Source organism: Kogia breviceps, chromosome 9 (assembly GCF_026419965.1).
Source record: "Kogia breviceps isolate mKogBre1 chromosome 9, mKogBre1 haplotype 1, whole genome shotgun sequence".
Classification (NCBI taxonomy): domain Eukaryota; kingdom Metazoa; phylum Chordata; class Mammalia; order Artiodactyla; family Physeteridae; genus Kogia; species Kogia breviceps.
In genome coordinates this window covers 109,066,584-109,091,422 of record NC_081318.1, presented here as the reverse complement: position 1 = coordinate 109,091,422, position 24,839 = coordinate 109,066,584, and the positions used below count along the sequence as shown (strand labels likewise).

Genomic DNA, 24,839 nt, shown 5'->3' with positions numbered 1-24,839 from the left:
GTAACCGTGAGCCGCATTCAGTGGCTTTTGGTTACTTGAAATGTGGCTTGTCCGAACTAAGATGTGCTGTGTGTCTAAAGTATGTACTGGATTTTTCAAAGTTTCAAAAATAAGATTTTTCACATACTTTTTCTCGTACTAAGTCAGGACAAGAAAAAGTATGTGAAAAATGTTAACACTTTTTAAAATTAAGTACACCTTGAAACCAAAATATTGGGGGGATATTGCATGAAATAAAATACATTATTAAAATGTATTTCAGCTGCTGCTGCTTTTCACTTTTTTATTACTGTGGCTACGAGACCGTTTTAAGTGACGTGTGTGGTTCGAACGACAGTATTGGGTGGTGCCATGGGTACTGTGCTCGGCCAGGGCCCCAGGACGGTGAAGCAGGTTTTGTCACAACTTGACCGTAGCTTCCGGTCTCCTCCACCCAAGCCCTCGCCGCGTGGGCCTGAATCTTTAGATGGGTAGGCTTTATCTCTCAGGAGGGTTGGCCCGAGTATATTGAAAAGAATAAGCATCTAAGCCACTGAATTTAATTTGCACTCTGACTGTTCTGCTCTGGCCAAGGGGAGGCCCTCTTTAAGCGTCAGTCTGCCCCCAGTAGATGAAGGGCGATCTAGTTCCTTGCTCCTCAGAGGGTCCACTGAGAAAGCGTCACTGACCTGGCGTACGGCTCTCCTCTCAAGGGCAGCACGTGGCCTGGTGCTTCTTTAGTCTATGGTTCCCGGCTTTGTTCCTTAGACACATGTTAGTGTTAATAGTTCTTGGAAAAAAGCCTTCAGTGGAAGGCCCTGCATGTACCAGGCCAGTTCCTGTGCACATTTTATGCTAAGGATTCTGGGTAGCCCTGCAGTAAGGAGGCCTGTCTGATGTTGTCATGACCTGTGGTCACTCAAGTTTATTTGACGGCAGAATCCTTTTCAGAGGACACCTACCTGTAAGACACACCCCACCTGTAAGACACACCCCAAACTGAGACAGTTTCAAAAACACCCTCTCAATGAAAAGGGTCCTTTCACATGAACAATGTTTTCAGGGAAGGCAGGCTGAAACGGTCCCCCTGGAAATGGGAGACTGCTCCTTACTGATTGCGTTTTGCTGGAAGAAATCGCCGATAAGTGTGCTTCTCTAGAAAGAGCGAAGGGGGGAAAAGTAATTGCTCTTTTACTAGTGTGTCAACTTCTGATTAATACCTTTCTTATTTTTGGTTTCTCAAAACAATATTGAAAGAATGCCTTGTTTAGATCAATAAAATAAGGAAAAAGTTACAAAAGGTTTGCCTTAAATTTATATTTATTTATAGTTAGTCTCTTTCCTGAAAGTACCTGAGATGTGAGAGTTGCAAAAATAGGGCCATTCCAGCGAAATTGTAAAGTAAGAAGAACGCAGCCGTACGGGCAGGAGGCAACCCTGCCGGAGACTGCAGGCTAGTGGGAGTCATGCAGCCGGGCCCGAGCACCAGCTCGGAGCCTCCTGGCTGCAAGGAAGGCCTTCGCAGCTTCATGGTCCCAACCCCAGGCCTGGTAGATTGCTGCCTAAGTCATAGCAGCAAGGCCAGCTCGGCGGGGCAGGGGAATCTCCTCCAACATCTGGTTACTGCAGATGTCAGTTTAGAGGATTATGCACTATTGGAGTGTTGGTATACAGAATAACTTCTGTATAAAGAGGCCTGAAAAGAAAAAACCTAACAGAGTCAATCCAAATGTTTTTTAAATGAAAAAATGTATTTGTGTACTTGATCTGGCTTGCTGCTTTTAAAAGATTAAAATTGGGGTGCAAGAAGTCTGTGTGCAGCCATATGTCTGATAAAGGGTTAATTTCCAAAATATATAAGGGATTCTTAGAACTAACTCAATAGCAAAAAAACCCCCAAGTAATCCACTTTAAAAATGGACCCAAATAGATATTTTTCCAAAGAAGATATACAAATGGCTGACAGGTACATAGAAATGCAAATTGAAACCACGAGTATCACCTCATACCTGTCAGAATGACTATTATCAAAAAGACAGTAAGTAACAAGTGTTGGCAAGAACGTGGGAAAAAGGGAACCCTCGTGCACTGCTGGTGGGAATGTGCGTTGGTGCAGCCATTATGGAAAACAGTATGGAGGATCCTCGAAAGACTAAAAATAGAACTATCACATGATCCAGCAATTCCACTCCTGGATGTATACCCAAAGAAAACTAAATCAGTATCTCAAAGAGATATCGGCACCCTCGTGTTCATAGCAGCATTATTCACGAGAGCTAGGATGTGGAAACAATCTAAATGCCCATCGATGAATGAATGGGTGAAGAAAAGGTGATACAATGGAATATTATTCAGCAATAAAAAAAGAAGGAAAGCCTGCCATTTGCAACGACATGGATGAACTTGGAGGATATTATCCTAAGTGAAATAGGCCAGACCCAGAAAGACAAATGCTGCATGATCTCACTTTTGTGTGGGATAAAAAAAAAAAAAAAAAAAAAAAAAACCCAAACACTGAGCTCGTAAGACCAGAGAGGAGAATGGTGGTTGCCAGGGGCTGTGGGGAGGAGAAAGTGGGGAGATGCTGGTGAAAGGATACGGACTTTCAGTTATAAGATGAGTAAGTTCTGAGGACCTAGTGTAGAGCATGGTGACTATAGTTAATAATATTCTATTGTCGGGCTTCCCTGGTGGCGCAGCGGTTGAGAGTCCGCCTGCCGATGCGGGGGACGCGGGTTCGTGCCCCGGTCCGGGAAGATCCCACGTGCCGCGGAGCGGCTGGGCCCGTGAGCCGTGGCCGCTGAGCCTGCGCGTCCGGAGCCTGTGCCCCGCAACGGGAGAGGCCACAGCAGTGAGAGGCCCGCGTACGGCAAAAAAAAAAAAAAATTCTATTGTCTACTAGAAATGTACTAAGAGAGTGAATCTTAAACTTTCTCACTACACACACAAGAAAGGTAACTGTGAGGTGAAAGAAGGGTTAAAAAAATCATCTGAATACATATTCTGCATATTATCACAGGGCTAGAAAATAATCAGTCAAATAAAAATTCATTAACTAGGAAAATACTCCAATGAGGAGCAGAAAGTTCTATTTAATTTTTATCTCATTTTCTGTTCCTTAATGCATAACATGTGCATTGTAATTAAATAATCATTTATTACGGGGACGTTCTCACTAAGTATTTTGCTAACAGCGATGCAGAGCCAAACGATTTTAGGCCTTCCTGCTCTAGCCTCGTCCGCTGGTTTTGCAGCAGTAATGAGGGGTATCGGAAATAATTGTCTGTAATGACACGTGGCTTCTCTGGGCCAGCGTGTGCCTCGTTCAGCCGTGTAAGCTGGCTCCAGGGCCCTGCCTGGAATTTGAGTTACAAGTGCTGATGGAGTTGGTGAAGTGGAGGTAAACACAGCTGGGACTGCCCGACGGCCTCTGCGTGACCTCGGACACCACTGTAATTTACCTCTGGAGATGTACGTGTGCATCTGCCCTGGCACGACAGGACCTGCCATGATGCTTTTCAAGTGGTCTTGTCTGTGTTTTCTTGGTTACCAGACTCTCACGGAGCCGACAGAAGACAGTGGTTAAAGGCATCTCTTTACAGACAGGCTGGGCTCAGACTGGCCGTGGGGCCACGGGCGCGATCCCGCGCCCGAGTCCTCGCTTGGGGTTGAGGGAAGCGTCTCCACCCCAGTCAGAGCACCGAATGGGGCACTGCATGCCGAGTAGGTCGGCCCTCACAGCAGCAACTCGGTGCCATCTGGGGCACAGGTGAAACAGGGCGGCAGCTGCTCCGGAATTCACACAAGGAGAAAAGTAAACTAAATGACCTGGAACAGCTTTTCTTCTTCTGAAGGTCTCTATAGCAGAAAATACCGGTGATTCTCAGGAAGGAGCTGTGGACATCAAATACAAGCTGTCTCTTTTTTTTTTTTTGTGGTATGCGGGCCTCTCACTGCTGTGGCCTCTCCCGTTGCAGAGCACAGGCTCCGGACGCGCAGGCCTAGAGGCCATGGCTCACGGGCTTAGTTGCTCCGCGGCATGTGGGATCTTCCCGGACCAGGGCACGAACCCGTGACCCCTGCATCGGCAGGCGGATTCTCAACCACTGCGCCACCAGGGAAGCCCGAAGCTGTCTCTTAATGAAAGGAAATCCAGACTAGTAGCACAAATGGTGTGAACAAGCCGTTCATACACAGTCAACCACGGCCCAGCAAAGACTCTCCTTTTTCTGACAGTATTTCCCAGACTTTCCGCTCTGATTTTTGGTGCAGACATCAGGTAGCCCTGGTTGTCGGCCCTGCTTTCAGAATACTTTGTAAGGATCCACACCAAGAGGGGAATCATTGGTTTTATGGGCTGGGTGTGTGGATTATACTATAAAGTGGACATAAAATCATCAGGCCTTTGTTGCCTGAAGTTGGAGCCACTGCAGTTAAATCTTTACCACGAGTATTTTGCTGACGCTGGTTATAGCCTGCCTATTGATGCAGTGTCTGTGGAACATACAAACGGTGACCCAGTATTGAAAATCAACCCCAAACAAGGTTTTGTTATCTTTGTCTTTGGAGGTCCCTTATCCTCTGAATGGTGTCACAGTAGGGGGTGTCGTCTTTTTTTTTTTTTAACATCTTTATTAGAGTATAATTGCTTAACAATGGTATGTCAGTTTCTGCTTTATAACAAAGTGAATCAGCTATACATATACATATATCCCCATATCTCCTCCCTCTTGTGTCTCCCTCCCTCCCTCTCACCCTCCCTATCCCACCCCTCTAGGTGGTCACAAAGCACAGAGCTGATCTCCCTGTGCCATGCGGCTGCTTCCCACTAGCTATCTAGTTTACATTTGCTAGTGTATCTATGGCCATGCCACTCTCTCACTTCGTCCCAACTTACCCTTCCCCCTCCCCCTATCCTCAAGTCCATTCTCTAGTAGGTCTGCGTCTTTATTCCTGTCTCGCCCCTAGGTTCTTCTGACCATTTTCTTTTTCTTTTTTAAGATTCCATATGTATGTGTTAGCATGCGGTACTTGTTTTTCTCTTTCTGAATTACTTCACTCTGTATGACAGACTCCAGGTGCATCCACCTCACTACAAATAACTCAGTTTCGTTCCTTTTTATGGCTGAGTAATATTCCATTGTATATATGTGCCACATCTTCTTTATCCATTCATCTGTTGATGGACACTTAGGTTGCTTCCATGTCCTGGCTATTGTAAATAGAGCTGCAGTGAACATTTCACATGACTCTTTTTGAATTATGGTTTCCTCAGAGTATATGCCCAGGAGTGGGATTGCTGGGTCGTATGGTAGTTCTGTTTTTAGTTTTGTAAGGGACCTCCATACTGTTCTACATAGTGGCTGTATCAATTTACATTCCCACCAACAGTGCAAGAGGGTTCCCTTTTCTCCACACCCTCTCCAGCATTTATTATTTGTAGATTTTTTGATGATGGCCATTCTGACCCGTGTGAGATGACTTGTGCTCTAATTGATCCAATGCTTAAAATTGTTCTCTGAGGTTAAATTTTACAGGAGTCCTATCACACCTTTCCAAATGCTTACTGTGTTGGTTTTAAACAGCATACCTTTCTGGAAAATTTAATCTATATTTAATATTTTTTTAAAAAGGAAAGTACTCTCTTTACGAGGGTTTGTTATGTCTAAGATTTATTCTCCTCACCCCCCCCATGGTGTTAAAAGTAAGCAAGCGTGGTTATGCTTGTGATATGAGAGATATTCAACAAGTCCCAACTATTATCCACACACACACTCGCAATTCACCAAGAATAGTTAGTCTGAGAAGCAGTTTGAAATTCTCATATTAGAAAAAAAGTGCTGTGTCAATATTTTAATTCCCTGTGAATGATCTGTGGAGGTGTGTGGACAGAACCATTCATGTTTCCAGAGATTTGTATAGAACTGGGTGCTGTCTGAGGCACTGGTGTCCATAGGTGACATGGTCGGAGGACCATGTGACCAGTTAATGGAGCGTTGGAACCTACCCGGATCTTTCAACCTCAGTTGCTTCTGTAACACCACAAGGAAGAAAGCCAGGCTAGAAGGATAACAGGAAACAGAAACCAGCTAGCTTAATTCTCACCAAGAAGATGTTGAAATGGGACAGATGCCTGGAGTGGCTGTGCTTTAACAATCGCAAACACAAGTGTCCTACAGTCCATTGAAGATGGAACTCGAAACTCACAATGCTATTTTAAAATAATATGTTCAACCCTTTAAAATAAGTGGAAGTGTTACTTACTTTTAGTATGTATGCTTTAGCCACATGAAGTATTTTGATGCTGTTGATGTCATACACTATTACATGACTTTTTCTACCCAAATTAGCTAAGTATGAATTCCATCCGCATTATCTCAGTAAACTTCAATACGATCTTTACTGAGTGTAGCAATACACAGGGATGATCATTGGTATGTGTATAGAAAGTTCCACCCCAGCTTCACAACCCGCTGTGGGAGGCCCGAAGAGAGTATAATTTTAATGTATCTTCTATTAGGGAAAACCTGGAGCCACCACGCCCTCCCGGCCCGTGGACCCGTGGGCGCTGAGGTCCTTGTCGCTGTTCCACAGGACACACCACAGGCCACTGCCACACGGGCGGGCCTGTCAGCCCTTAGACGGCTTTGGGGAAGGAAATCTGACCCTCGACCCCCGGGTCACTTTTGACACTTGGGGATTAGCCAGCTCTTCCTGAGCTGGGCTCCTGGCTTTGCTCGTGCTCCTGCGGACCTTCCCCTGGCAGCCTGGCCACGGCCCCCTGGCCACCCCTCGTGGCCTTTCCCAGGGCCGCGGGTGCGAGGCTCTGCCCAGCGTGGAACCGACCGGATGGGGTCCGGCAGGGCCATCTCAGGAACAGGGCCACAGGGAGCCGGGGGCTCTTTCACAATATGGAACGATAAACTCAGACACAATCAGGGCTGTGTGTCGACAAGCTCAGAGGCGCGCAAACCCCTTGCTTACACGCGTCGTGGTGGCAGATTCTAAAGGAGCCCGGGTGGGAGCCTGCCCGTCTTACCTGCAGAATTCCCACACACCCTCACGGCCGTGGACTCCCACGTGGCCTCTGAAAATGCTTCTTGAGTCGCCCCTTCGCCTGCTCCCACCCCGACCCAGCTGTCACTGCTGGCGAGCGACGGACAGCCTCCCCAGTCGTGGGCCACGCCCCGGAGGTCCACCCTGCTCCCCCTCTGTCTCTCCAGCTGTTTCTAATCGTGACAGAGCGTACATAGCACAACACTTACCCCCATAACCATTTTTAAGGGGGCAGTTCGGTGGCGTTAGGTACATTCACGTCGCTGGGCACTCGTCGCCGGCATCCGTGCCCAGAACTCTTTCCATCCTGCAGAACTGAAGCTCTGTCCCCAGTAAACGACTCTTCATTCTTCCCTCTCCCCAGCCCCTGGCACCCACCGTGCTGCCTTCTGTGTCTGTGAGTTTGGCTACCCTAGAACTCTCAGATAAGTGTGATCGTGCAGTATTTGGCTTTTCGCGACTGGCTTATTTCACGTAGCGTATCTTTAAGGTTCATCCACGTCATAGCGTGTTGCAGAATCCTCCTCCTTTTTAAGGCTAGTAATATTTTATTGTACATCCACTCATTCATCAATGGAAACTTGGATTGCTTCCGCCTTTTGGCTGTTGTGAATAATGCTGCTAAGAGCATGGGTGTCAACTGTTCTCTTCTAAAGCCCAAATCTGATTAAGTCACTCCCCAGCTCCCTGCACCCATGGGATAAAGGCCAGGGTCTCCTGTAGTTTTCTCCCGCCGGCCCTGACCTGGGTTGTCTGCTCCATCCCTGTGGCTGGGCCTTGCACCTCCGTAGCCCTCTCTCTGCCTGTGTCCATACTCTGCCCTCCATCTAGAATGCGGTTTCAACATCTCTACCTGCTGAAATCGTGTTTCCTCTTTCAAAAAAAAAAAATCCAAACCCCCAAATCCAAAGAGCTCAAGTGTCCTGGCCTCTGCCCGGGGCTCGGCACACGCCTGCTCCCCTTCCCTCCTCCTGTGTGTGTCGGCGTGTCTGTGTCACCTGTAGGATCTGAGCCCCGAGAAGGGTGGGCACCCCATCTGGTTCAGCCTGGAAATCCTGGTCTTCCCTAAGTGCCTAACTCGCTGGAAATGTCCCTCGGGCAGTGTGACAGCTCCCGACCCTCAGGAGAGCCCTGCTGAGTCATTCCTTTGCAGATTGCTGATGCTGCCCAGGTCACAGCTCTTGGCGTGAGTGTATCTGGTCCCCAGAGAGTGACCTGTGGGGTCGGGACAGCCCTAGGAAGCCTTGACACAAAGATGAGGCTCAGCCTTCTTTGGTCCGGTTAGGGTCACGACCCTCTGAAGTCTACGTGTCCAAGGTTAAAGGGAGCTTTTGGAGAGCTGCGCTCACGCACGTGTCCCCGCCATGTTAACCCACTGTCCCCTGGCTCGCTCGGCTCCAGCCTCACTGGCCACTGCTTAGTCTCTCAAGCTGAAGCTCTTACCGCCCCCGCCCCGGGGCCTCTGCACAAGCTGTTCCCGCTGCCTGGACAGCTCGTCCCGGATCTTCCATTGTAACCTCCTTCTCACCTTGGGGAGTATTTGTTTGCTCTTTAAGTGTCTCTCCAGCTGGACCACGAGGGCAGAGCTCTCACCTGCTTCCTTCACCTGTGTACTCACAGAGCCCAGCACCACCGTACGTTGGCTGACACAAAATGCACCGAGAGTGAAAAAAAACCCCGAATCCCAGCTCCGCAGCTCTTGCTTTAGCTGAGTAGGTTTGCTCCAGTCCCGTGTCCTCCCTGGGCCTTAGTTTTCTCTCCTGTAATACGATGAAGATTCCCGTGGCTGGCGTGTCTCCGGGGGCTTCACGGACAGGCGCTGAGCCAGCGCTTTTGCTCGCTGACGAGGAGAAGCAGCTCCGAGCCTTGCAGAAGAGACTGACGCACCGTCCTTCCTCGGGCAGAATTTATTGCTTAACGAGTTACGTGCGGAGGGGTGGGTTCTGGGGGAGCGACGCGGCGTCCGCAGCCCTGATCGCGCACCTTGGCCTCTGATGGCCTGGCCTGGACCCTCACATTTAAACCCTTTCTATTCTTCAAACATTAGACTTCTTTCAATAGTGTCAGTAATCAGTCAATCAGTAGTAGTAATAATAATAATAATAATAACGATAAATGAGCGACCCTGCCCCGTGCTAGCCGTGCTCCACCGAAAGCAAGGTGAATGCTGCTCTCCCCAGAAACCTCGGGGGTCTGTCCCGCCCATGAATGTGGCCCTGTGACGGAACAAGGGAAGATGCCACCAGGTAGAGAGGGGCCCCTGGCCGCCCGGGCTGGTAGCAGGGGATGCTGGCCGGGCTCTTGCACACGAGGGCTGCCGACATCAGTGGCCAAGGTGCAGATGCCGGGCAGGCCGTGCGGAAAGGGGCGAGTTTATGGCTCCCGGTGGGGATGCAGCGGCTGCAATGCGACGGAGGCCGGCGGGGGGCCGTCCCGGAGGAAGGGCCGGCCGGGGCGAGCGTGGGCTCTGACCCCCTGGAGCCCGCTGCCCCAAGCCGCTCAGCTGCCGGCGACCCTGAGGACAGCGCCCCGTGGGGACTGGGACAGGAGCCAACAGAAGAAAATGTGGGTTCCCAGCACCAGGAGAGGCCCTCCTCCAACTGTGCAAACAGTGCCCTCCCTGCAAGCGTTTCAGGGATGCGGTTTTGAGGAGAAGTGTGTTATTGTAGCTTTCTTAGGTCAGGGAGAGAATGCAGCCCGGCGCACATTCCTCAGAGCAGACTACTCTGATTATTACCAGTTTAATATGGGTTCTGCTTATCTAGGGAAAATCCCTGTGGTTCCCTGACATGTTTCACTGTCATAACTGCGTGTTGGAGTAAATAGGACTTCACGGCCCGGCGCCTGGAGGAACTCAGCCCTCGGCGCGGGGGGCTGGGAGACCTCCGACCCCGGGAAGTACGGAGGCGTCCCAAGAAATGAGCCCAGCACCGCGCGGCCCGGCTGCGAGGCGGTGCCTGGCGGCCCGGTGCGTGCGCAGCTTGCGGAGCTGCTCTGCGGCCCGGGAGTCCCCGAAATGTCCCGGCCTGCGGTCGCCAGAGCCGCCTCCCGCCTGGCCACGCCTTCTCCTCCCGGGGTTTCCCACGTGATCCCAGAGCGCTGCCTGTGCCTTTCAAAGCTCGGCTCACACGGCGGCTTCCCCTTGAGACGGCGCTGCCTTCCCCGGGGCGGCGGGCGGCGGCAGGGCGAGAGCGGAGCTGCAGTCCCTGCGGGGGAGGCTCGCGGACGCCCTGGGAGAACCGTGGGTTATACAGTGGTTTGCTAGCTGCCCCGGGGCCAAAAAGCAAGTTACAATGAAAATGCAAAGGCTCTCACACGGGTCAGAATGGCCATCATCAAAAAATCTACAAACAGTACATGCTGGAGAGGGTGTGGAGAAAAGGGAAACCCTCTTGCACTGTTGGTGGGAATGTAAATTGATACAGCCACAAAACTACAGATAGAACTACCATACGACCCAGCAATCCCACTCCTGGGCATATACCCAGAGAAAACCCTAATTCAAAAAGAGTCATGTACCACAATGTTCACTGCACCTCTATTTACAATAGCCAGGAGACGGAAGCAACCTAAGTGCCCATCGACAGATGAATGGATAAGGAAGATGTGGCACATTTATACAATGGAATATTACTCAGCCATAAAAGGAAACGAAACTGAGTTATTTGTAGTGAGGTGGATGGACCTGCAGTCTGTCATACAGAGTGAAGTAAGTCAGAAAGAGAAAAACAAATACCGCATGCTAACACATATATATGGAATCTAAAAAAAAAAAAAAAAGAAAGGTCATGAAGAACCTAGGGGCAGGACGGGAATAAAGACACAGACCTACTAGAGCATGGACTTGAGGATATGGGGAGGGGAAGGGTAAGCTGTGACGAAGTGAGAGAGTGGCAGGGACATATACATACTACCAAAGGTAAAATAGCTAGTGGGAAGCAGCCGCATGGCACAGGGAGATCAGCTCGGTGGTTTGTGACCACCTAGAGGGGTGGGATAGGGAGGGTGGGAGGGAGGGAGACGCAAGAGGGAAGAGATATGGGAGCATATGTATACGTATAGCTGATTCACTTTGTTATAAAGCAGAAACTAACACACCATTGTAGAGCAGTTATATTCCAATAAAGATGTTAAAAAAGAAAAAAATGCAAAGGTTGGCAAATCCGAGAGGCTCCTGTCCCAGGTGACCTGGGGTGGGCGGGGGCCGCATCTCTGTGGACACCTGCTGCCTGGCCCTTCCTTCAGGTGATTCACATGAGCTCGAACTCTTTGGGTTTTTTTTTATTGATTGATCGATTGAGCTCTTAACTGATCTGCTTTACAATAAGCTGGTTTTGTTGGAAGCCGACAGACCCAGTTCCTAAGGGACATTGATGATTTCTTCAGTCTCTGAGGAAAAGTTTCTGTTTCGCTCAATTTGTGAAGAAGGCAGGTGCCCTCCCTCCCCCTCGGTGGACAACCTCCACAGCCGTCAGCGGGTGCCGAGTGCCGCGGCCTGGGGCCTTGTCCACCCCGGAAGACGAGAGCCTGCCCACCGGGCTGCCTGTTCCCCGTCTGTTCTCTGCCTGGACTCCCATCCGCCCTTTCTGGAAGGTCTGAAGGCCTGGCGCTCCACGCTTCCCTCCCTCCGATCGCCTGGCCCGGATCAGGCAGCTCCTGGGCCGAGCGCCCAGCCCGGAGCAGGAACCTGGCCATCCAGTTCCCCCCACCTTGACCTTCGCTGACCTTGAGCAAGTTTCTCAGGTTTCACCTCTGATGAAACTTGAGCAAGTTTCACCCCCAGGTCATCCTTCCGCTGGTGTGTGCCGGACCGGGTGACCTTGCGTGAGAACCAGCTGAGGACTGGAACCGTCCGGCAGGAAGGGTGTTTGCCCGGACGGGGGGGGTGCTGGCGGGGCTGGCGGGGCCGGGCCGCCTCGACCGGGCCCAGAGCCTCATGCCTGCCTGCGCCCCGGCCTCCTGCGAGCTCCTCAACACAACCGCTCTGGACGGCTCAGCGAGGCTGTTTCACACACCGATGTCCTTTGTTCCCGAAGCGGGGGCCCTTAGTCTCCATCGCAGCTTGACAGCGAGCCCGGATGTGTGAAATCTGCTTGGGAAAGTCTGGAGCACCCGGTGGCCAAAGCCCTGGGCGCAGTAGGAAATCAAGCAGCACCTCTGCTCTCACCCCCCTGCCGTGGTGGCAGGTCCTGAGGGCATGCCGTCTCTCCATCCTTGTCCGTCGTCTCTGTGCTCACAGGGAAAGGCCCCTGCCGACCCCGGGGGCAGAGCCTTCACCGTGGCCGGGCCTCACGTCCGCACATGTGTGCGTAGAGCCCCTTGGAGGGTGCCCCAGCAGTTCCACGGCCGCTTCAGGTTCTGTTTACACACGCACCAGAGTCCCACACCAGAGCCGTTCTAGACATCCCCATTTTCCCCGCTGCGTCCATCCTCTCCTTGGCCCCCACGGTGACCTCTCGGGTCGGCCCTCACCATCTCCCATGAGGGCAGTGTCACTGCTTCCTCCTTGCCTCCCTCCCTTGCTCTTTCTTGGAGCTTCTCGGCACGGCTGCCAGAGCCGTCTCTAAAACAGCGGTTTGAAACCTTGGCTGCACATTGGAATCCCCTGGGGAGCCTTAAAAAATCCCAGCACTGGCCCCAGTCCCTGGTATTCTGCTGTAATTGCTCTGGAGTGGACCTCGTAGGTGTTTTGTGGAAGTTCTCCATATGGTTTAGCTAGCATTGTTCTGAAATGTTCTAAAATGCTAATCGCATCAGGTCACGAGCTCCTGAACCCTGTTAGGTGATCCTTCTATCTGATGTTCAAAATGGAACATATCTGGACACAGTGTACACATTTACACTCGTGCATTAACTCATCCAGCCCAGGGACATTATTTAGGAACTGGTTACTATAGCTGCATATGACACACGGCTGTTTTCCTCATAAGTGCATGACCTGTGCGGGTCTGTCCTTGAAGTAACCACATTTAGCTGTGCAACTTCTTCTCTCCCCTTCTTTCCCTCCTCTTCCCCTCGTAGTTCCTCCCTCCCACTCACAGACACACACCAGGATCAGTGTCATCTATGCTGAACCGCATGGTCTGCATCGTGAACTCTTCTGAGTTTGAGTGCCTTCCTCTTTTGTTCACCGTTTTCTTGTCAAGCAGACTTCCACCTCCTCGAGGTCAGTCCTTGAGCTCTGTGTGTTCACGGGGCTTATCAGCACAGAGCTGAACATGCCTGGATGAACCAGGGTGCTTCTGGGAGCCTCAGTGTAAGAAAACATTGGGTTTCTCCAGCTCTGAGCTTGCGTTTGCTCTTAAAAATTACATGACTCTGTGACAGTTTGTTGGTTAAGAAGGGAATAAATACAAAAGGTGAGGTAGACCCTTGGCTCCTGAAAAATATTCACAAAACATGGAAAACCAGATGGGTAAGGGCAGAGAGAATAAAGGCATCTTGTAAGCAACATTGGTAGCTTAAGAGTTTAAGGAAAACTCATGAGTTTTCACTATTTAAGTAAAACAGATGGTCATCCTGTATTTACGTGTAAGGTAATACCTGGAAAACTAAGGAGCTTGTCTGATGTGTCAGAGTCAGTAAAGCAGCTACGAGTGCCGCTTACATAACTTCTTTTTTTTTTTTTTTTTGCGGTACGCGGGCCTCTCACTGTTGTGGCCTCTGCCGCTGCGGAGCACAGGCTCCGGACGCGCAGGCGCAGCGGCCACGGCTCACGGGCCCAGCCGCTCCGCGGCACATGGGATCCTCCCGGACCGGGGCACGAACCCGCGTCCCCTGCATCGGCAGGCGGACCCTCAACCACTGCGCCACCAGGGAAGCCCAATAGTTAACTTTTAACATGGAAAAATTGAATTTCGGGTTCACTTGCAGGTCAAAAGTCCATGTGTTTCCTTAGTCTGTTTGTTGCTCAATCATCTTTTGGAAAACTGTCCGCTTTTGGACATTTTTTTCTTGAAGGCACTGTTTGTTGAATGACTGACAGGATGAAAAAGCACCAGTTATGTAAGTGTGAAGAAGATGGGGTGTTTTCGCTGGCTCAGGTTAAGTGTGAGCCGACAACAGCGTGGTGTGGCTGCAGCAGCATGTTGGTGGAAGCGCAGGGTCCTGACCCCACGAGGTGATGGTCCAGTGCCCGGTGCTGGGCAGGGGTGAGTAGACTCTGCTGGCTGATTCAGGGCACATCTTAAAGGGACCATGGCGCGTGGGAGTTTGTGGAGTGGAGTGTAGCCAAGAGGAGAGTTAGAAACCATGCATGAGCAGTTCAGCTTGATGGAAGGACTCATGGTGATAACAGCCCTCCTTAGGTGTTGGCGGTGCCGATATGTATAGTGTTAGGTAGGGTTCTGATTTCATTCTTTTACATGTAGCTGTCCAGTTTTCCCAGCACTGCTTATGGAAGAGGCTGTCTTTTCTACATTGTATATTCTTGCCTCCTTTATTATAGATTAGGTGACCGTAGGTGCCTGGGTTTATCTCTGGGCTTTTTATCCTGTACCACTGATCTGTATTTCTGGTTTTGTGCCAGTACCATACTGTCTCAATTACTGTAGCTTTGTAGTGTAGTCTGAAGTTGGGGAGCCTGATTCCTCCAGCTCTGTTTTTCTTCTCAAGATTGCTTTGGCTATTTGAGGTCTTATGTGTTTCCATACAAATTGTAAGATTTTTTGTTCAAATTCTGTGAAGAATGCCATTGGTAATTTGATAGGGATAGCATTGAATCTGTAGACCGCTTTGGGTAGTATAGTCATTTTCACAGTATTGATTCTTCCAAACCAAGAACATGGTATATTTCTCCATCTGTTTCTGTCATCTTTGATTTCTTTCATCATTGTTTTATAGTTTTCTGAGTACAGGTCTTTTGCCTCCTTAGGTTGGTTTATTCCTAGGTATTTTATTCTCTTTGTTGCGATAGTAAATGGGATTGCTTCCTTAATTTCCCTTTCTGATCTTTTGTTGTTAGTGTATGGGAATGTGAGGGATTTCTGTGCATTAATTTTGCATCCTGCAACTTTACCAAATTCATTGATTAGCTCTAGAAGTTTTCTGGTGGCATCGTTAGGGTTTTCTATTATAGTATCATGTCATCTGCAAACAGTGATACTTCTTTTCCAATTTGGATTCCTTCGTTTCTTTTTCTTCTCTGATTGCTGTGGCTAGGACTTCCAAAACTATGTTGAATAAGAGTGGCCCGAGTGGACATCCTTGTCTTGTTCCTGATCTTAGAGGAAATGCTTTCAGTTTTTCACCATTGGGAATGATGTTTGCTGTGTGTTTGTCATTATATGGCCATTATTATGTTGAGGTAGTTTCCCTCTATGCCCACTTTCTGGAGAGTTTTTATCATAAATGGGTGTTGAGTTTTGTCAAAAGCTTTTCCTGGGCTTCCCTGGTGGCGCAGTGGTTGAGAATCCGCCTGCCGATGCAGGGGATACGGGTTCGTGCCCCGGTCCGGGAAGATCCCACATGCCGCCGAGCGGCTGGGCCCGTGAGCCATGGCCGCTGAGCCTGTGCGTCCGGAGCCTGCGCGCCGCAACGGGAGAGGCCACAACAGTGAGAGGCCCGCGTACCACCAAAAAAAAAGCTTTTCCTGCATCTATTGAGATGATTGTATGGTTTTTATTCTTTAGTTTGTTAATATGGTGTATCACATTGATTGATTTGCATATATTGAAGAATCCTTGCATTCCTGGGATAAATTCCAATGGACCGTGGTGTAGGATCCTTTTAATGTGTTTTTGGATTCTGTTTGCTAGTATTTTGTTGAAGATTTTTGCATCTATTTCATCAGTGATTTTGGTCTGTAATTTTCTTTTTTTGTGATATCTTTGTCTGGTTTTGGTATCAGGGTGATGGTGGCCTCATAGAATGAGTGTGGGAGTGTTCCTCCCTCTGCTATTTTTTGGAAGAGTTTGAGAGGAATGGGTGTTAGCTCTTATCTAAATGCTTGATAGAATTCTGTGAAGCCATCTGGTCCTAGACTTTTGTTTGTTGGAAGATTTAAAATTATAGTTTCAATTTCATTACTTGTGATTGGTCTGTTTATATTTTCTAATTCTTCCTGGTTCAGTCTTGGAAAGTTGTACCTTTCCAAGAATTTGTCCATTTCTTCCAGGTTGTCCATTTTATTGGCATATAGTTGCTTGTAGTAGTCTCTTAGGATGCTTTGTATTTCTGTGGTGTCTGTTTTAACGTCTCCTTTTTCGTTTCTAATTTTATTGATTTGAGTCCTCTCCCTCTTTTTCTTGATGGGTCTGGCTAATGGTTTATCAATTTTGTTTATCTTCTTAAATAACCAGCTTTTAGTTTTATTGATCTTTGCTCTTGTGTTCTTTGTTTCTATTTCATTTATTTCTGCTTTGATCTTTATGATTTCTTTCCTTCTACTAACTTTGGGTTTTCTTTGTTCTTCTTTCTGTAGTTGCTTTAGGTGTAAGGTTAGATTGTTTATTTGAGATTTTTTTATTTCTTGCAGTGAGACTGAATTGCTGTAAACTTCCCTTTTAGAACTGCTTTTGCTGTGTCCCATAGGTTTTGGATCATTGTGTTTTCATTGTCATTTGTTTCTATGTATTTTTTAATTTCCTCTTTCATTTCTTCAGTGGTCTCTTGGTTATTTAGCTGTGCACTGTTTAGCCTCCATGTGTTTGTGGGGTGTTTTCCTGTAATTGATTTCTAATCCCATAACTGTGGTCAGAAATGATGCTTGATGATTTCAGTTTTCCTAAATTTTCCAAGTCTTGATTTATGACCCAAGATGTGGTCTATCCTAGAGAATGTTCCAGGTGCACTTGCGGAGAAAGTGTATTCTCCCGCTTTCAGGTGGAATGTCCTATAAATATCAGTTAAATCTATCTGGCCTATTATGTCATTTAAAGCTTGTGTTTCCTTATTTATTTTCTGTCTGGATGATCTGTCCATTGGTGTAAGTGGGGTATTAAAGTCCCCCACTATGATTGTGTTACTGTCGATTTCCCCTTTTATGGCTGTTACCATTTGCCTTATGTATTGAGGTGCTCCTATGTTGGGTGCATAAATATTTATAATTGTTATGTGTTCTTCTTGGATTGATCCCTTGATCATTATGTAGTGTCCTTATCTCTTGTAACAGTCTTTATTCTAAAGTGTATGTTATCTGATATGAGTATTGCTACTCCAGCTTTCTTTTGATTTCCATTTGCATGGAATATCTTTTTCCATCCCCTTACTTTCAGTCTGCATGTATCCCTAGGTCTGAGGTGAGTCTTATATATGCAGCAAATATATATATATATATATATATATATATATATATATATATATATATATATATATATATATATATATGGGTCATGTTTTTGTATCCATTCAACCGGTCTGTGTCTTTTGGTTGGAGCATTTAATCCATTTACTTTCAAGGTAATTATTGATATGGATATTCCTATTACCATTTTGTTAATTGTTTTGGGTTACAAATGAAGGATCAAGGTAAAAACCTACAAGACCAAATAAATGAAGAGGAAATAAACAACTTAACCTGAAAAAGAGTTTAGAGTAATGATAGTAAAGATGATCCCAAATCTCGGAAATAGAGTGGAGGCACAGATTGAGAAAATACAAGAAATGTTTAACCAAGACCTAGAAGAACTAAAGAGCAAACAAACAGTGATGAACAACACAGTAACTGAAATGAGAAATACACTAGAAGGAATCAATAGCAGAATAACTGAGGCAGAAGAAAGGATAAGTGAGCTGGAAGACAGAATGGTGGAAATCACTGCCGAGGAGGAGAATAAAGAAAAAAGAATGAAAAGAATTGAAGGCAATCTCAGACACCTCTGGGACAACACTAAGTGCACCACCATTCGAATTATAGGGGTCTCAGAAGAAGAAGATAAAAAGAAAAAGTCTGAGAAAATATTTGAAGAGATTATAGTGGAAAACTTCCCTAACATGGGAAAGGAAATAGTCACTCAAGTCCAGGAAGCGCAGAGAGTCCCATAGAGGAGAAACCCTAGGAGAAACCCACCGAGAGACACATGAATCAAACTAACAAAAATTAAATTCAAAGAAAAATATTAAAAGCAGCAAGGGAAAAGCAACAAATAACATATAAGGGAATCTCCATCATGTTATCAGTAGATTTTTCAGCAGAAACTCTGCAGGCCAGAAGGGAGTAGCAGGATATATTTAAAATGTTGAGGGTTTCCCTGGTGGCGCAGTGGTTGAGAGTCCGCCTGCCGATGCAGGAGACACGGGTTCGTGCCCCGGTCCGGGAAGATCCCACATGCCGCGGAGCAACTAAGCCCGTGAGCCATGGCCGCTAGGCCTGCGCGTCCGGAGCCTGTGCTCCGCAACGGGAGAGGCCACAACAGTGAGAGGCCCGCATACCGCAAAAAAAAAAAAAAAAAAAAAAAAAAAAAAAAATGTTGAAAGGGAAAAGCCTACAACCAAGATTTTTCTACCCAGCAAGGATCTCATTCAGATTCGACAGAGAAATCCAAAGCTTCACAGACAAGCAAAAGCTAAGAGAATTCAGCACACCAAACCAGCTTCACAACAAATGCTAAAGGAACTTCTCTAGGCAGGAAACACAAGAGACAGTACCGTCTTATTAACTGAAGTTCACAGTTTACTAGCGTTCACCCTTGGTGTTGAACATTCTATGGGTTTGTACAAATGTATAAGGACACGGCTCAACCGTTACAGGATCACACAGAATAGTCCCACTGCCCTAAGATTCCTCTGTGTTCCACCTGTTCATCCTTCCCTTCCCAGAACTTCTGGCAATCACTTGACCTTTTTCTAAATGTATTTATTCCTATGCTTTGTGTCATCCTATGCTTACCACATTCTGATAATGTGAAATTAGATGACCTATAGTGGTGCTTCATAAGTATTTGTTGAATAAATATTTGCGTGAATAATCAGAGTTTTGCAAGATTTCTTATCCATTACATCATCATTATGAGAAAACAATGTTTTCACAGAGATGCGCTGAGGGGACACCGGGTACGTTCCTGACCCCGAGCACGTCTGGGTGGAAGTTGAGCTGGAAGCACGGAGGTCCGCGCTCGTGTCCAGGTGCTGCTGGGCCTCCGGGAGCCTGTGCTGGGTGCCCACGGGTGGCTCAGGGGTGCAGGCTGAGGTGGGTTCCCCACCTGCCCCGAGCACACAGGGGCTTCTGGGGGGGGACGTGCAGGGGGTGCTTCCACCCCACAGAAGAACAGCCTAATTCTAATTTATTTCTGTCGTTCTAAGTTTTCTTACCTTTCCCAGTGAGCAATTTTATTACTCTGAATCACAGAATTCCCATTTAAAGTCATATGATTTTATTTCATTAAATTTATGTATCCTAGTTTGTTCAACCATTCTTTTACTGGGCCAATTTGTGTGGTTTCTTGATATTTCTTTTTTATTAGTGCCTCAGTAGTTTTACACAAAACTGTTTTTCTCTTTTGGATTATTTCCTTGGGGTGTAGTTCAGAAAGTGAAATTACTGCAGTCTCATGGTAAATTTTTGAATTTCACAGTGTGATGCTGATTTTTCAAAGTCCCACATTCTACAAAAAAAAATGTAATGAGGCACACATTTTTAAAATTTAATTTAATGTTTCTTATACAGCAGATTCTTATTAGTTCTCTATTTTATACACATGTCAGTGTATACATGTCAATCCCAATCTCCCAATACATCCCACCACCACCATCCCCAGCCGCTTTCCCCCCTTGGTGTCCATACGTTTGTTCTCTACATCTGTGTCTGTATTTCTGCCCTGCAAACTGGCTCATCTGCACCATTTTTCTACATTCTACATATATATACATTAATATACGATATTTGTTTTTCTCTTTCTGACTTACTTCACTCTGTATGACAGTCTCTAGGTCCATCCACATCTCTACAAATGACCAATTTTGTTCCTTTTGATGGCTGAGTAATATTCCATTGTGTATATGTGCCACTTCTTCTTTATCCATTCATCTGTTGGTGGACACTTAGGTTGCTGCCACGTCCTGGCTGTTGTAAACAGTGCCGCAATGAACACTGGGGTTCGTGTGTCTTTTTGAATGATGGTTTTCTCTGGGTATATGCCCAGTAGTGGGATTGCTGGGTCGTATGGTCGTTCTGGTTTTAGTTTTTTAAGGAACCACGTAACTGTTCTCCACAGTGGCTGTATCAATTTTCATTCCCACCAGCAGTGCGAGAGGGTTCCCTTTTCTCCACACCCTCCCCAGCATCTGTTGCTTGTAGATTTTCCGATGAAGAGGCACACACCTTTTTTTCAGTAGACGTTTCCTTCGTGTCTTTTCTGTCCATTTTTGAGCAGGGCCACAGTGAGCTTCTCATTACTTTGTCTCTATTTCAGGAAGACATTGTAGAGCTTTTCATCTTGTGTTTTGGGAGCCATGGAAGGTTAGGATAGACACCATAGTTTAGAAGGTTATTTGGGCTTGTTCCCAATGTCACAGTGCAGTTCCCTCTGAATAGCAGATGAGCAGGTTTGAGGACTCAGGATGCTGCGTGGCCTGGAGAAGGAACCTGGCTTTGGAGCTGGAGAGACCTGGTCTCGGTCCAGCTCTGCCTGTTACCAACCGCGTCACCATGTGAGCCTTCCGAATGATGAGCACAGAGTGGGAGCCCAGCAAATTACTGTTTTTTCCGATGACGTTAAACAGACACGGCCAGACCTTTGACTCTAACTTCTGCCACGTGTCAGTCTTTTAAAGTAACCCTAAAGAAGGTGAACGAAACAGTGGGAGACGCTCCTTGCTCTTTAAACAAGACGTAAGCTACAGCCTAGGCACCCGTGCATGTGGTGTTTCCACCAGCAACATTTGGGTCTAAAAACAACACAGCCCACTCTGAATCACTTAACGTGAATCCAGTGGATTTCGTTCGTGATGTTTAGTAGGCCCCCTGGGACTGGACATCCAGGTCTCTCGTGTGGATGGGATTCTGTCTTCCGTGTAGGTATGTGTTGCTGTTTCGCTTTCAGGTCCCACCCCTGGGAAGGCTGCAGGGCCTTCACCGAGTCGCCCACCCACACTAAGGAGAGCAGAGTGTCCAGTTGTGGGGAGTTTGCCTCCCACTCTTCTCAGCTGCTTCCAATCAGCCCTGATGTACATAACCCGGGTTGTGTCTTTATCAGTACAATTCTCCCACGTCCGCGCAGATTCCGAGCCACAGAGCGGGGGGAAACAGCCGTGGGTGCTTGTTATAACAGAGCTCTCCTCTCCCCTCACTGTGGTAATCACACTGCACGGATTTCTTTGCTCTGATTAGACAACGTTTCATATCCCAGGTTTGCTAGGAGAGGCACGCTTCTCCCTACATGGGTCTCGAAGGATGTCGTATATAAAAAAAAATCCCTACACATATACACATCTCTCTGTGTGAAAGGTCATTGTCCATATGTGGATTGTTGGAACCAAGACAAATGAGCGTCGCCAAGAGACTGTAAAAGGTGGGCCAACTGTGATGTAATCTCCTTGACCTACAAAGCATTTTGTACCTTGATTGACACAGTTTGTGCAGCACCTGAAAAGTGAATCTGTTTACACCTCACAGACACCGCTGTCTCTGTGCGGGTACGGCTGCTGGAGGTGCGGGGCTTGGACTGGCTGGCCTCGCAAGCTCGAGCACGTGGTGCGCGCCGTCACTCTGGGCGGACCAGGGGCCGGAGATCTAACTGTTCAGCGTTATGGGACTCTAATCTCAGCTTCAGGGGAATTTAGGGCCCCGGAGGAGGAACTAAAAAACCCCCGTGAGCCAGGAGAGGAACCGATGCTGGGGAGATGTGAAAAGTAAGAAATCTAGCCTTTAAGAATGAGGGCGGGCTTCCCTGGTGGCGCAGCGGTTGAGAGTCCGCCTGCCGATGCAGGGGACGCGGGTTCGCGCCCCGGTCCGGGAGGATCCCACGTGCCGCGGAGCGGCTGGGCCCGTGAGCCGTGGCCGCTGAGCCTGCGCGTCCGGAGCCTGCGCTCCGCAACGGGAGAGGCTGCAGCAGGGAGAGGCCCGCGTACCGCAAAAAAAAAAAAAAAAAAAAGAATGAGAGCGCCCGAGGCTAAAAGCCCGAAGTGGAATAACGGGGGAGCGAAGGACTGTTCTAGAACTAGGTCCCAGCTCTAGCAGCTCCCAAGACGTGGAGAGAAAAGGAAACTTCATTTTTGAATTAAGATCGGTCTTCAAAGACGGGCGGGGGATTTGTGGTTCGCTGTGTGAGAAAGAGGCAGGAGTTCTGGCTTCCAAAGCATCTGGATTAAAGTGGGAGTAATAGGTGGCCACGAAAGGGAGGAACTGTAGAGAAGAGGACTCCACGCCCCCCGGGTACCCTTTCTTAACCCTTTATTTAAGATCATAGAAATGGCCCTAGAAACAAGTTACAATAATGGACTGTTGATCATTTATACCTATTGCTTCAGTGATCATATTTTCTCTTTCATCGCTGCTTATTTTCATGGAAAAGTGTACATGGGTTTCTGAGTATAGTTTTGTGGTGTTCCTCTTACTGATTTTGTGCCATCTGGATAGGCAGCCAAAGAGTATTATTCAGTATTCGTCACAGTATTATACAGTGTTATTACTATTCAGTATCATTTCCCAAAAGCTTTCTTTCCTTCCCAGTTCTTTGGAAATAATCAGGCACTGACTTGTGGCATCCCTGAAGAGCTACTTCATGTAAAGCTGTGCTCTGAACTTGACAAATGTGCTTCCCATACCCAGTTAACGGAGCCCTTCCTGCTCGGGTGAGATGAATCTCAGCACGCTGTGGTTGCTTGCCCCACGCGGGGCGGTGTGCTTTAAGCCTGTGCGTTAAAACTCAGCCTGCAAGGGAAACATCGTGGCGCCCTGTCACCAGCGAGGAACAGAGAGGTGCAGCGACCACTCCAAACCCACAGAGCCAAGCCCGAGCCCTGAGCTGTCTGTCTGCTGCCAAGGTAGCTCTGCGTCTCCACCCCACACTGCATCTCCATTCTCATCGCTCAGGGTCAGATGGAAAGAACAGATGGGGTCAAGTTTCAAACATCAGAGGAATTAGGAAATCTGTGCCCGGAAGCCAGCACGACTGGCCTCATCAAACTGCTCCAGGCGCCTCCTTCTCATCTCCAGCCTCTTCTGCCTTTGGCAGATCTCCTCTCCCCCGCTTTTCCTCCTTGATCTTCCCTGGTGAAGTCATTAAGGTCCAGGCTTTGTTGCACTTTGGTTCCTAATTTAGACGGACCCACACGGGCCGATGCAGTTGGAAAGGTGTGGAATTCTCTGGACAGCAGTAGAGTCGTGGACGGGTCCAGTGTGTGTTTAAGATGAAAAGACAAGGCGTGGGGGAGGAGATAGAACGAACAAAAAAAAAAATAGATGTTTTTCCATGAATGCTAAACCTACGCTTAACGGGAAGAGTCCTCGTCCCATGAGATCCCCCCGAAGTAGTTTACCGTCCGCGCACACAGAGCTTTTACTCCGAGGCGGGGCCAGCCTGGGACCGTCTGGGCGTCACGTGGCACCAGCGAGGCCAACAGAAGTGCATCGGGAGCCCGGCAGTGGGCGCTCTGTGAAGGGCCGGGTCTGCGCAGCGAGGGGAGCTCAGCAGTGGGTGGGAGGGTTCGTGGGACACGCTGTCCGTGAGGGTGACGTAGAGGAAGCAGAGCGGTGCCCCCAGGACTGGAGGGGCTTCTCAGCTTGTCCGGGGATGTAAATTCCAACTGCTCTCTTCTTCCACTAGGAAGTAAGGCTGAATCAGCCGGCACGGGAGTTCTTGGGCTTCTTCGCTTGGTGCTGCACGTTTTTCTTCTTTTCCTTGCCTTTCACCTCCCCACGCAGCCCTCGGGGAGTGAAAACCGAACGTGGAAAATAGAGGTTTTAGTACATTTTTGTCACCTGAGCACCACTGTCCGTCACTGCTAATGGAAGGGCAGTTTCCCGTCAACCTTCTTGTTTCAGCAGCGCTTCATGACGTGTGATGCACAAGAAACCAGAAAAATTGTACCAGGTGTTTTGGGTTTATTTGCCCAAACATAATAGGAGATTTTTTTTTTTTTTTCCTTTTAAAAGAATGATCTTTCCTGGCCTAAAGGAAAACTGCAAAGCACAAGTAAACATCAGTTTTTGATGTATAGCAATATATTTCTTCAAACTGCGTCTTTAATATTCAGAGTTTAATTTTAAAGTGCATGCAGGCTTACGTACGAACCTATCGATACAGAATGAATGTTTAACAGTAGGTCGTGTGTATTAGTCACAGGCCCGTTTGGCTGTCAAGTAGAAGGAATTCCAATTCGTAATAATTGTGTCGATTATTCTTCTCCACCAGTAAGCCAATTTAATGGAGAATAATGTAATGTAGTGTCTGTTGGTTGTAATTTCAAGAATCCAGAACTGGGTATTTTTCACAGAGCAGCCTGTATTGCTTTGTTAGGAGAATCTACTAGAATCCAGACATCCAGAAAGAGCCCCTCACGTTCTCAGAGTCCATTTGCCCTTTTGTGAACAACACGGGGGTTGGGGTCACCGGCCCCCGCGCGGTGGAAAATGTGAGTGTAACTTTACAGTCGGCCCTCGGTATCCATGGCTTTGACCAACAGCAGATCGTCCGGTGCTGTAGTATTTACCATTGACAGAAACCCGTGTGTAAGTGGACCTGCACAGTTCAAACCTGGGTTGTTCCAGGGTCCACTTTACAGACAAAAGCACATAAATAGATGCAAACCAAACAGAGATCCCACTGATGTTTATGTACTTTTTCCCCCCTCATTCGATCCTTCAAATTTTCACTCAGTGGCTATTTGCTCTTATTTTATGGCTAATTTAAACCTAATTAGAAACC

The 24,839-nt window shown here is 47.9% G+C and overlaps 1 protein-coding gene across 8 annotated transcripts in view; it reads left to right on the top strand.

Annotated features, from left to right (window-relative positions):
- The window catches only part of EGFR (epidermal growth factor receptor), a 195,482-nt gene that overhangs the window by 24,698 nt on the left and 145,945 nt on the right, over positions 1-24,839 (top strand). For 3 of the 8 annotated variants that reach the window (XM_067042919.1, XM_067042916.1, XM_067042917.1), the window contains exon 1: positions 13,108-13,201. The exons of 3 other annotated variants lie outside the window; for them this stretch is intronic. In XM_067042919.1, coding sequence (XP_066899020.1) covers positions 13,114-13,201 — 88 coding nt within the window. In that variant the 5' untranslated portion in view covers positions 13,108-13,113. Of the gene's footprint in view, positions 1-13,103; positions 13,202-24,839 lie in introns of those variants that run through there. 2 more of the 8 variants (XM_059074568.2, XM_067042914.1) reach the window with 1 other exon arrangement.